This window comes from Sorex araneus, chromosome 6, assembly GCF_027595985.1.
Source record: "Sorex araneus isolate mSorAra2 chromosome 6, mSorAra2.pri, whole genome shotgun sequence".
Taxonomy (NCBI): domain Eukaryota; kingdom Metazoa; phylum Chordata; class Mammalia; order Eulipotyphla; family Soricidae; genus Sorex; species Sorex araneus.
The window spans coordinates 44,094,063-44,106,632 of record NC_073307.1 but is presented as its reverse complement, the minus strand read 5'-3'; the positions used below and the strand labels follow the sequence as shown (position 1 = coordinate 44,106,632).

At 47.2% G+C, this 12,570-nt stretch overlaps 1 protein-coding gene across 3 annotated transcripts in view; it reads left to right on the top strand.

Annotated features, from left to right (window-relative positions):
• The window catches only part of PPP2R2B (protein phosphatase 2 regulatory subunit Bbeta), a 467,657-nt gene that overhangs the window by 412,396 nt on the left and 42,691 nt on the right, over positions 1-12,570 (top strand). For all 3 annotated transcript variants that reach the window (XM_055141210.1, XM_055141211.1, XM_055141212.1), the window contains one exon: positions 11,656-11,820. In XM_055141210.1, coding sequence (XP_054997185.1) covers positions 11,656-11,820 — 165 coding nt within the window. The remainder of the gene's footprint in view (positions 1-11,655; positions 11,821-12,570) is intronic.

The following is a 12,570-nucleotide window of genomic DNA, read 5'->3' as shown; positions in this document are numbered from 1 at the left end:
GGACTGTGACTCTCCCAAGGCTTTATGACACTGGGGTTTTCTTCTTCAATAGGCCAGATCTCATCATTTTTATTTCTAGTTCTTTTTAATTTTATTTATTTGTCATTTTTATTATCACTTGTATCACTTGTCACTTGTCATCCCATTGATCTTCGATTTGCTCAAGCGGGCACCAGAAACGTCTCCATTCATCCCTGTTGCGTGCTAGTGTAGCCCAATGGTATCTGCTCGCTCCAGGAACAGGAAGAGCCTCAAACCTTTCGTTCAGGGTTTTGACGAAGAAGTCTGACCATCTCGTTGGTGGGCGGCCATGAGGTCTTTTGACGTCCGTGGAATCTAGTCCGTAACAGCTCTAGTCCAGCAGTTATCTTTAAATCGCATTATGTATCCAGCCCATCTGACTTTCAACACGTTGGCAAACGAGACAGCGTCCTTGATTCTTGATCATCAACAGAGGTCAGAACTCCGGATTCCTTCTCTCACTTGAGTAAAACGTGATACTCCTAACATAGCTCTTTCAATTCCTCTTTGGGATACCTGAATAGTGTTCTCGTCCTGTTTTCAGAGGGCCCGAGTCTCTGAGGCATATGTTAGTGCAGGAAGAATAGTGAAGTTGAAAAGATGTGCCCAGAACCGGAGGTTCTTTGTCCTCTTAACAACTTCTTCGACACTCTTGAAGGCGTTCCACACTACTCTCTTCCCCCTGCGCAGTTCAGGTGCCAGGTTGTTCCTCATGTTGAGTGATAAAAAACAGTTGTTAAAATACTGTAACAACAGTTTTTTTATTATACTTATTTATATTTTACTTATGTAAATACATTTATTTACATAAAATAAAATTTATATTTCATTTATATTTTATTTTTTATCTTCATGTTTATTTCTATTTCTTTTTATTGTAGTTTAGGTGCATAGTTGCAATAGTGCTAATGTTTATAGCTTTGACATGCCATGTTATTGCACCTTCACTCCCCAAAGTGCCCATGACTCCCCACCATTTTCCTTGTGTCACTTTGTGCCTGCCTCTTTCTTCTCTCCTGCCCACACTGCGTAGGAACCTCAGTTTGGCAGTCAGAGTTCTCAGGTTTGTCTACTTTGTTTAGTTTCTCTGTATGAGGGCATCATCATGATTCGTCCTTCTCCCTCTAGCTTATTTCACTTAACGATACCTCCCAGTTTCATCCAAGATGCAGTGAACTGCAAGATTTCATCTCTTTTCTTAGTTGAATTTGTGTGTGTGAACTTCTTTCTCCACACACCTATCATTGTGCATTGGGATTATTTCCATATCCTGGCATTTGTGCTAAGCACTGAAATAAATCTGAGTGTGTAGAGTCGCTTGTGCTCAGGTGAAATGCCAAGGATGCAACCAATGCAGACCTATTTTGGGTTTCTCACACTTCCACAGAGCAACATAGCTTAGTCATTGCCAAGACAGACTCCAGAGGTTTACTAGATTTGAATTCAGCTTCTTCTGCTAAAAATCTGCATAACTTGATAAGTTACTTAATATTCCCCTGACTCTCAATTTCCTCATAAGTTAATGAGATAATGAAATTGTCTACTCATAAGGTGCTTGTGAGGATTAAATGAGATAATCATATAAATTTCAGAGCTGAGTGCCTGCCCCTAGGGAGAGTGGTTCTGTGGGTGCTATGGTTTGCAGAATCCCACTCCCATATCCTAGTCTCTGGGTCTTACCTTGTTAGTTGTTACCTTTTTTTCTCCTGAGAAAAACCACAGGGTAAATAAATGATTCACACTACAGAATCCATTGTATCACACCACTTGGACTGTAGCGATAGCACAGCGGGTAGGGCATTTGCCTTGCACGTGGCCAACCCAGGTTCAATTCCTCTGTCCCTCTCGGAGAGCCCAGCAAGCTACCGAGTATCTCGCCCCAACAGCAGAGCCTGGTGAGCTACCCGTGGTGTATTCGATATGCCAAAAAACAGTACCAAGTCTCACAATGGAGATGTTACTGGTGCCTGCTTGAGCAAATCAATGAACAATGGGAAGACAGTGCTACAGTGCTACTACAGAATCAGTCATCTTGACCTATTAACCTTTAGTGGATTTTAAATTATGCCCATTGAATACTGCTTATTCATGAAAATAAAGTAAAACCTACAAACATTTTGAATACCTTTTGTGTACCATGGAGATGCCAAAATAAAACTGCAACCCCCATTCTATGGCCCTAGAAATCTGGAGAGTAAATGTACAATTCAGCCAGAGAGACAAAATCCATAGTATAAAGGAGTGTGTATGTATGTACATGTGTGTGTGTGTGTGTGTGTGTGTGTGTGTGTGTGTGTACACTTTCCCTTAACTGTGTATTTAGGCTGCGGTGCATGAATTGGTTAGGAAGGTTCATGAGAGAGAGGTTAGAAGGCCTCATAAAGAAAGGCTGGGGAGATACCCAATTGGTAGCTCACATGCCTGGTTTCTGCAAGGCCTAGCCCTGAGCCCTGACCCGCCATGGTCCTCTGGGCACAGTCAGCCGGCCCTGAGTACCATGTCATCAGACTTGAGCAATTCCAGGAATGACCTCCAGATTCCCCAGTAGAATTTGGTCTCCTCTATAAAAATATAATAGAATTACAAGATAACATCTGAAGGAGTTTGAAAAAAGTATCAGGTATTTTCTAATGCCGGATTTCGGGCTGTGTATAAAGAATTTTTGTTATGGGACTTTCAAGTAACACTACCTCCCCATTCCTCGCCATTGTAAAAGCATTTCATCCCAGTCTTTCATAGTTCAATGCATACTTAAAAAGCAGTAACAGGGGCTGGAGCGATAGCACAGCGGGTAGGGCGTTTGCCTTGCACGCGGCCAACCTGGGTTCGAATCCCAGCATCCCATATGGTCCCCTGAGCACCGCCAGGAGTAATTCCTGAGTGTAGAACCAGGAGTAACCCCTGTGCATCGCCGGGTGTGACCCAAAAAGAAAAAAAAAAAAAGCTGTAACAGTTGGGCAGCTTTTGCCCCCTTGTGGTGCCCCTCATATTGAGTCTAGCCATTGGCAAGGCCTCTGTGTTTGCACATTGGCTTTTTTTAAGCTCTTAAGTGTGGCATATCCCTCAGAGTCCTCTTTGGAGACCTCCAGTGTGTTATCATCAAGCCTCATGTCCGTTCTGCTAACAAGATCTGGTGCTCTGTAATCATTGCTTAATAGCCAAAGATTTAATTCAGACTTTGGGAAGGAAAACAGACTACCAAGCAAGTCTTCTCCCCGGAAAGGGATTCCAACTCTAATTGGAAGAGTTACTCCACTGTCAGGGCTGGGCGAAGGCTGTTACCCGCCATCAGTATTAGCAGAACTTAAGTGTGATAAGAGAAGTTTCAGATGAATTTAAATCTAGGCATCTTATCTAGGTTAAGTTGGACCCTACTCTCCTGCAATGAGTACAGACAGGCATGAGCCAGATTATAGCCTCAGATAGATTAGGCAAACAAAAAATCTTGTCTGTAAAATTAGCACGATCAAGACAGAAGCATCTCAGAAAAATCTCTTTCAAAGGTTCATAAAATTGATGAAAGCCATCCTTAGAAAAATGTCTGCTTTCTTTGGAAGTGGGTCGTTTATATTATTAGTTATTTGATAATTTTTTCCTCCATTTTCTTACTGTAAGTTCATATTCTCAGAGACTAAAAGAACATATGGTATTTGCCCATTCAAAGGAAAATAAATAAAAACTCAGAGAGATAAAATACTTTCTCAAGTTCTCTTTAAAAGAAAAAAAATAGAATTTTAATCAGGTCCTGACTCCTCCATGTTATTATAATCAAAATATTTATCAAGTGTTGTCTTAAACTTTGCCTCTTGATCTGTGGCTCCTGGTCTCTCAACTCTCTCAGAAATGGTTTCTAAACAAGGAAACTCACATTTAAAATGTTTATTGTTTTCTGTGTTTAAATATATATTCATTATGGAGATTACAAAATAACCTGTAACTTCATCACCTACTTTTGATGCATATGTTGTAAGTTCACATCACAATTTTAATACTAGATCATTTGGGCTGGAGCGGTAGCACAGAGGGTAGGGCATTTGGGTTTGATTTCCGCCCCTCTCGGAGAGCCCCACAAGCAACCGAGAGTATCTCGCTCACACAGCAGAGCCTGGCAAGCTACCCATGGTGTATTCGTTATGCCAAAAACAGTAACAAGTCTCACAATGGAGATTTTACTGGTGCCCACTCAAGCAAATCAATGAGCAATGGAATGACAGTGACCAGACCAGATCATTGATTAAAAGCTTTCAGAAAAATAAGGAAATAAATTATAGGACAAAATTAACTCTTCAGGGACCAGTGGATAGGATATTTGCCTTACATGTGTCTGACCCAGGTTTGATCCCTGGTATCACATATGGTCACCTGAGCTCCACCAGAAGTGATCCTGAGCTCAGAACCAGGGGGTGGGGGGAAGACAAAACCAAAAAACAAATTTTTCAAATTTAGCTCTTGGACACAGCGGGTAGGGCGTTTGCCTTGCACGCGGCCGACCCGGGTTCGATCCCCGGCATCCCATATGGTCCCCCAAGCACCGCCAGGAGTAATTCCTGAGTGCAAAGCCAGGAGTAACCCCTGAGCATCACTGGGTGTGACCCAAAAAGCAAATAAATAAATAAATAAATAAATAAAATAAAATTAGCTCTTGGAGATAGGGTGTTTTGCATACAGTCAACTGAGGTTCGATCCCTGGAAGCCCCTATGGTTCCCTGACTTTGCCAGTACTGATCCCCGAGCAAAGAGCCAGGAGTAATCCCTGAGCACCAGCCAGGTGTGGCCAGAAAAGAAAATGAACTCTTGTTCTACCCTGGAAGTCTGTTCCATACCTCTCTGTCCATCCACACACGTAGAACACTTCGTTCTCCTTTCCCTGCTTAATTTTTCTGCTTAGCAGTTACTGTATCACTGTCACTGTCATCCTGTTGCTCATCGATTTGCTTGAGTAGGCACCAATAACGTCTCCATTGTGAGACTTGTTGCTACTGTTTTGGGCATATAGAATACGCCACGGGTAGCTTGCCAGGCTCTGCTGTGCGGGTGAGCCAGGCTCTCCGAGAGGTACGGAGGAATTGAACCTGGGTCAGCCACATGCAAGGCAAACGCCTTACCGCTGTGCTATTGCTCCAGCCCCTACTGCCTAGTATATTTCTTTACCTTGTTTCATGACCATGTCTACCCCTGTCCCTATCAGAATATAGGTTCCTGGGTGTGAGGGGAGGGGTGGCAGCTTGTCTTCGTGCTGGCAGCGTCTTTGTGAAACTGTGTGGAGTTTACAAAGAAACAGAGATAGAGATGGGCCCAAGCTGAGTTTCTGAAGGTGATGGGCATGCTGACCCAGAACTCCTATTATTTCTCTATGAGCTACAACACTCTCTCTTTCCCTCTCTCCCTTCCCTCTCCCTCTGTCTCCCTCTCTCCCCCTCTCTCTCCTCCTCTTTCTTCCCCCTCTCTCCCTTCCTCTCTCTTCTCCCTTTCTCTTTTTCTCCCTCTCTCCCTCCCCCTCTCTCTTTCTCCCTCCCTCCCTCCCTCCCTTTCTTCTTCCCTCCCTCCCTCTCTCCTTCCCTCCCTCCCTCTCTCCCTTCCTCTCTCTCTTTCTCTCTTTCTCTCTCTCTATCTCTCCCTCCCTCCCTCCCTCCTCCCTTTCTCCTTCTCACCATTTCATTACAAAAGGGGAAATATCTACAGGCCCATGCACATAGAACTCTTAACATTTGGCTTCCCCTATATTTCAGCTTATCATTTTCAGACTATATTTGGGGGAAGGTTGTTGGGGGTTATTTGGATTTTTTTTTTAGTGGGAAAACCTCCTAAGCAGTAGGGCCCCAGGACCACTCCCAGCAGTACTCTGACAGCTGGGCCTGGTGATTCCATGCCAAGGCCTAAGGGGGGAAGGAGCTCTTGGGCTCTACAAATCTGGGATCACCCTCAAAGTTTTGGGGTGCCCAGGGGTACTGGGGTCCTAACTTGGTCCCAGTGCATGCAAAGCAGTACCTCTGACTGCTGAGCTATCTCCTGGACCCAGAGAATCTTTTTTAAAGTCGCATTATGATGACACTATAGTTGCCATTTTTAATACTGTTTTATAACAGACTTGGAATCTTATTGCATAAAGATTTAAGGAGAGGGATCAAAATTGACTTAATCATGTCCCTATTTTTGTGTTGCTGTCAGTCTTTTTCTTTCATCATGTTACTGGAGACATTTTTTTTCTGGTAGAAAGCTTGTTCCAAATTTGGGATTTTGAATTGCCCCCATCTCCCCTGTAGCAACCTGCCCTTACCCTCACCACTCCCTCACCCACCACTGAGAGAAATTATGGCTCGAGCTTCATATTTGTTTGAAGTCGTTCCCTGAAGGAATTGACCTCCCAGTGTCTTCAATTATTATTTTAAATGATGCCTTAGGCCACTGCCTGCCACACAGTGCCCTCACCTTCCCGCCTTCTGCAACCCAGCCACGGAGCTCAGCTGCCAGGCTGGCAGACCCCCTCCTGGCCACAGTGCTGCCTTCAGAGTCCCAGCAGAGAGGCAGATTAACCCCTTTTGTTAGCAGGGGTAATTTGCCTGGGCTCTGCATTAATAAGGAATGCAGTAAGCAGTTGGGGTCAGAAGAACAGATCTGTCAAGCCCCAGGGTTAATTTAATAGCAATCTGTTGGCTGTCTGCCTCGTATATTAGCCGTGAATCCAATGCTGTTTCGCTTTTACCATTTAGTTCTTTGGGACAACCGGGACATAATTTGGATACAGAGCTCTGAAGGATAGGGAAGAGAAAATTGACTGTCAAAATGCATCATTCCATTTTCAAGATAATACAAGAAGCCATGCATTGCTCATCTGCTTTCTCCTTCCCTCCCAAGATGAAGGGCAGAACAGCGCAAGCTGAAGGCCTGTCTCTCCCCTTGGAGCAGTCAGGGGGACAGCGTTGGCTTTCTACACGGGGCCACCATGAAATAGCCTCTCCCGCCTGCATGAGCCATTATATCTGAATGTTTCTAGAACTCCACAAGTCCTCCATCAGTTAACAATTTATCAAGACATCCCTTACCATGCTTCTGTCCTGACTTCTAATTTAAAAAAAAAAAAAAAAAAAAGAAAAACAGAACACACAAAAATTCTAGGGAAGATTCTGTGTGCAAACTGTGGTTCTAGAAAAAACATAGTTCCGGGGCTGGAGTGATAGCACAGCGGATAGGGCATTTGCCTTGCACGCGGCCAACCCGGGTTCGATTCCCAGCATCTCATATGGTCCCCCGAGCACCGCCAGGAGTAATTCCTGAGTTGCAAAGCCAGGAGGTAACCCCTGTGCATCACCGGGTGTGACCCAAAAAGCAAAAAATTAAAATAAGTAAATTTAAAAAAAACACAATTCCTCAAAGTAACAAGGAGCTTAGGATCCCTCAGGCCCAAGCCAGAGGTGATGGAGTCACCTCTTCAGATTAATCAGGGACAGTGTCAGGAGAGCCTGAGTTGCCCCCACCCTCTAGAGTCCTATCAACTTGGTCTCCATCCCAGCTTGCCCCTGAGTTCCCTTGAGTATGTGGCCTCTTTCGCTATCTCCTCTGATGGAAAATGGGCCTGTTAGATCCTACTCACCTCCTCAGCTCAGAAAGGCCCGAGGAGACAGAAATTGTGAAGCACTTAGCTCCGGGCAGGCTTGGCTCTGGAGAAACAGTGCTTACCGGGCACTGTCACCTCACTCTTATCATCGCAGTTATTACAAGCGGGAGTGAGCCAGAGAAATAGCACGGGGCTAGCCACTTCCTTGCATGCAGCCAAGTTCTGTTGAATCACCAGCAGTGCCTGGGATCCCCAGACACCACTGGGACTGATCTCTGAGCACAGAGCGGAGGTCAGCCCCGAGCACAGCCGAGTGTGGCCCCAAAATGAAAATAAACAAAGAAAAGCTATAAGGGCTGAAGTGATGGTACAGAAGGGAAGGCCCTTTTGCCTTGCCTGTGGCTGACCCTGGTTCCATGCCTGACACCCTCTATAGCCCCGAGCACTTGACAGAGAGCCTTCCTGAGCACAGAGGCATAAATAGGCCCTAAGCAGTGCCGGGTGTGGTCCAGCATCCCCACCCCAGACTGAGAGGCACATTTTTGCCTCTAAACCCTGTCTGCAGACCCAACACACTCCAGTCAGAATGTGGAATCAGACCCAGAGAGGGGGCCGGGAAACTGCAGCTTGTGGGGGAGGAGGTACCAAGGGCAGGTTTCAAGGTTCCGGATGGAGGCAGGCAGCGGCCCTGAGCAGCCTCCGAGGGCGCCGCGCCGTGATGCCGTTGCCGAGCGAGGGGGGTGCTCCTGCGTTCACAGCTATGTTTAAGCACTTCATTTTCACACATCCTGACTCCAGGGCTTTATTTTTAGGTGAGAGAAAAATAACTGTGGATGTGGCATCACCTCCTCCCACACAGCGAAGATCCTTTCCAAGCTCAGCTTCTGGTTGGAGCTCTCCTGGTCGAGGTGGCAAACGCTGACACCAGATTTTCTGTCCCTCTTTGCGGGGTGGGGGGGGGGGAGGAAAACACACTCCCAGGCCTGCAGGCTCTTTCTGAGAGGGGAGGGATCGGAATCTGACTATCGCTGAATACTCACAGCTGCTCACATCCAGAACACACACACACACACACACACACACACACACACACACACACACTCACCCCCTACAGTGTGGCCACAAAGCCAGGGTCAGGAGCCCCCTGAGAGAGCATCAGAGCTGAGCCTCAGGCCGCCCTCTGGGGAGCCCCAGCTCCTGCACCCCAGCATGTGGTGTTAACTGCAAGAACACGGATAAGCAGCACTGGCAGCGGCTGAGTTGGAAAGTGGTGTTCTGTGAATTGGGGGACTCTCTGCCAGCGGGATTGGGCAAGGGAAATGGTAGTGAAATTCACTGTGTGTCTCCGGTTAATTTTAGAGAGAGACCAGTAAGATTAATGAGAGGTGACTGAAAGCAAAGGGGACGGGCCCACGGCAGAGTCCCTGGTGCAGCAAAGCGCATGCTACAACCTTTGTGGGAGGAACAGAGGGGAGAGAGGTCCTCTCTGGGTGTCCCGGTGCCCTCACGAAGTGACTTGTGCCCTCTCTAAATGCTGAGGAAGGGGAGGACTGTGCCACCGGCTTCAGGTAAAGCAGTCTCGTGGCAGCATCTGCGGCCTCGCCGCTGGTTGGTTCCAGGCAGGGTTTTCCAACAGGTGCTCCAGAAATTTCCCCCAGTCAAGACAGAAAGGACTTTATTTTCATCGTCATGTCAATTATTTAAGAGGTAGCTAGTTCATCGCTCCGTTGAGTCTTTGAATGTTGCCTTACTGCTAGCCAAGGCTCAGTATAGAGTGAGTTTGAGTCCGTTGATCTGAAGGGGGAAAGAAACTCGGGAAATACTCCCTGGTGATACACAGGTGGGGCAAAAGTCACAAAGCTGACTCGAGAGTGGTGATATATTGTTTCCATATCTTGGCTTTTGTACTACATGGGTCAAGAAGTTGTGGTGTACATACACAGTGGAATACTCTGCAGCTCCAAGAGAGAACAAAATCATGCAATTTGCAGCAATATGGATGGAACTCGAGGCTTTCATGCTGAGTGACAATTTTGCGTCTGGGCTGAAGCCCTCATGCTGCCCCTGCAGCTCTGTGACTGGGAGCAAGTTCCTTTATGTCCTGGGAGCTCACTTCCACCCTGGAAAACAAGGAATGTGCTGGTGATAGAGATGTGTCATGGATGAAAAGTGATAAATTTTGATCTATGCTTTGTACAGTGATTGACCTACAATCAGTTGTGTTTTGTTTGTTTGTTTTGTAGTCAGTGACAAAGGGCTTGATATGGAATGATGACCTGTCTCTGTGTGGGACTTAAAGATACACAGTAAGGTAGCAACAAGCACAACAGGAGAACTGGTCCACACAAAGGAGTTGAGACGGGCCTTGGGAGGGAAGGGTCTTAGGGTCCTTGGGAGAGGGAGAGGGTACACTAGAAATGGGTTTGGTGTTGAAATTATGTGCGCTATTAATCGCATTGTAAACCACAGTCTCAATTAAAAAAAAAAAACAGCAAAAGCCTTTTGTGCTTCAAGGGATACTATCAATAAAGGAAAGAGAGAACCACCAGGGAAAAAAATAATAAAAGGAGCGGTGATGTGGAGGAACAATGGAGCGCCTTCTGATAAGCCGCTCCACGTGGTGACTTTGAAATGGCCGTACTGTTTCTTGAGAGGAAGCTGCCAAGTCCTCAGAAAACGACTTGGGGTTCACCAGGTGTCTCCTAGCCTGCACCAGGGCCCCAGGTGTCCAGCTGGGGTCTGCAGGGATGGGTACAAACTGCTTCTCTGGAAGATGCCCACTTCCATGAGTCAGCCTCATACACGACCCAGTGTATGTTTTATTTCCTTATACAGGGAAGGGGCTGGAGCTATAGCACAGCGGTAGGGCATTCGCCTTTCACGCGGCCAACCCGTGTTTGATTCCTCTGCCCCTCTCGGACAGCCTGGCAAGCTACCGAGAGTATTGTGCCTGCATGGCAGAGCCTGTCAAGCTCCCCGTGGCATATTGAATATGCCAAAAACAGTAACAAGTCTCACAATGAGAGACGTTACTGGTGCCCGCTCAAACAAATAGATGACCAACGGGAAGACAGTGAAAGTACAGGGAAGTGGCCGCTGGAAACAGATAAAGTAACTCTTGATAGAAAGGGCAACACTGGGCCAAGATGGACTCAGCACTCAGCACTTCCTTGCCTCAGTGAGACCCTCTGGGTTCCATCCCCAACACTGCCCCAAACAAAAGCAGATGCTAAAGCTGAAGGTATGATCCATGGGAGGCTAAAACCACCGCACATTCAAGCCAGACATTTCCTTTCCTGTGCTGGCGTCCCACTCGGGCTCCGAGGCAAAGCAACTTTGGATGCTTAAGGCGGTAGATCTTTAATAAGACTAATTTTGCGTCTGGGCTGAAGCCCTCATGCTGCCCCTGCAGCTCTGTGACTGGGAGCAAGTTCCTTTATGTCCTGGGAGCTCACTTCCACCCTGGAAAACAAGGAATGTGCTGGTGATAGAGATGTATCATGGATGAAAAGTGATAAATTTTGATCTATGCTTTGTACAGTGATTGACCTACAATCAGTTGTGTTTTGTTTGTTTTGCAGCCAGTGACAAAATGTTGGTAGCTATTGTTATCATTATTATCAACAGACTATTAAAGATCTCGGGAGGGGTCAGGAATACCATTTACAGTCTTGCATTGATGATATTTAGCAGCACAGGTCGAGTCTGGTAAGGAGTGAAGTAAATTGAATTATCTTCCTTGGAAGGTGACTAATTTCTCAGCCACAGTTGCAAAATGAGCAGAGAAAGGGGCTGGAGCAATTGCACAGCGGGTAGGGCATTTGCCTTGGACACAACCGACCCGGGTTCGATTCCCAGCATCCCATACGGTCCCCTGAGTACCACCAGGAGTAATTCCTGAGTGCAAAGCCAGGAGTAACCCCTGTGCATTATTGCCGGGTGTGACCCAAGAAGCAAAAAAAAAAAAAAGAACAGAGAAAGTCCACAACATGATTTGAAGAAGAATAAAGTAAGCTGGAGGCCTCTGCTTGCCCCTCCCCACACATACACACCCACCTTCCTTGACTCGCCTGTGCCAGATATCGTGGACATCAAGCCGGCCAACATGGAGGAGCTCACCGAGGTGATTACGGCCGCCGAGTTTCATCCCCATCACTGCAACACCTTCGTGTATAGCAGCAGCAAAGGGACAATCCGGCTGTGTGACATGAGGGCATCCGCCCTCTGTGACAGGCACACCAAATGTAAGTAGCCCATGATCCCGGGGAAAGGGGGTCGGGGATGCACTGGCCCTACAGTGAGGAGGCCATGCCGGAGGACTTAGACGTTTCCTCAACTTTCCTACTTCAGAAACAGCACGTGCTGGGGGTGAGGGACACTGTGTCTTGCCCCCACGCAGGACTCGCATCCATATCTGGTGTTTGTGAAAAGGAAGACCTCACAGTCCATTCCCCCCACACACTCCCTCAAAGGCTATAGGCTGTAGAGATGAGTTAGACATGTGCCAGCCCATCGCCTATCATGACTCGCTCTTTCTGCCTGGGGACAGGGTGCCTGGCAAGGAAAGGCAGATTGGCGGGGGCCGGGCGATGGGTGTGTGGTTCCTGCCACATCCAGGCAGGCATTGAGATGGCTGGGCGAGTGATGAGGACATGGAGGGTAGGTCTGAGATGTTGGCGGTGTTGCAAACGGGACTTGATGTGCTGGCTGGGATCCAGGAAAGCAGCCAGGGAGGCAGGGAAGTGGCTTTTTGGAGAGGATTCAGCTGTAGGAACCTGAGCTCTCAAAGCCCCAAAGGCTCCAACTGGCTTCAGGGAAAGGCCAGGTCAGGTACATGCTGCATCCTGCTAGGGGGTGGCTGAATTGACAGGGAAGTAGCTCTGAGCTCTGACGCTTAGCAAAGGTTGCATGCTTGCAGCCAAAGACCAAGACAGAGTTTGGTGGGATGGGCGGGGAGGGGGGTGTGAGGCTGGCTGGCATCCCCAACCAGTGCT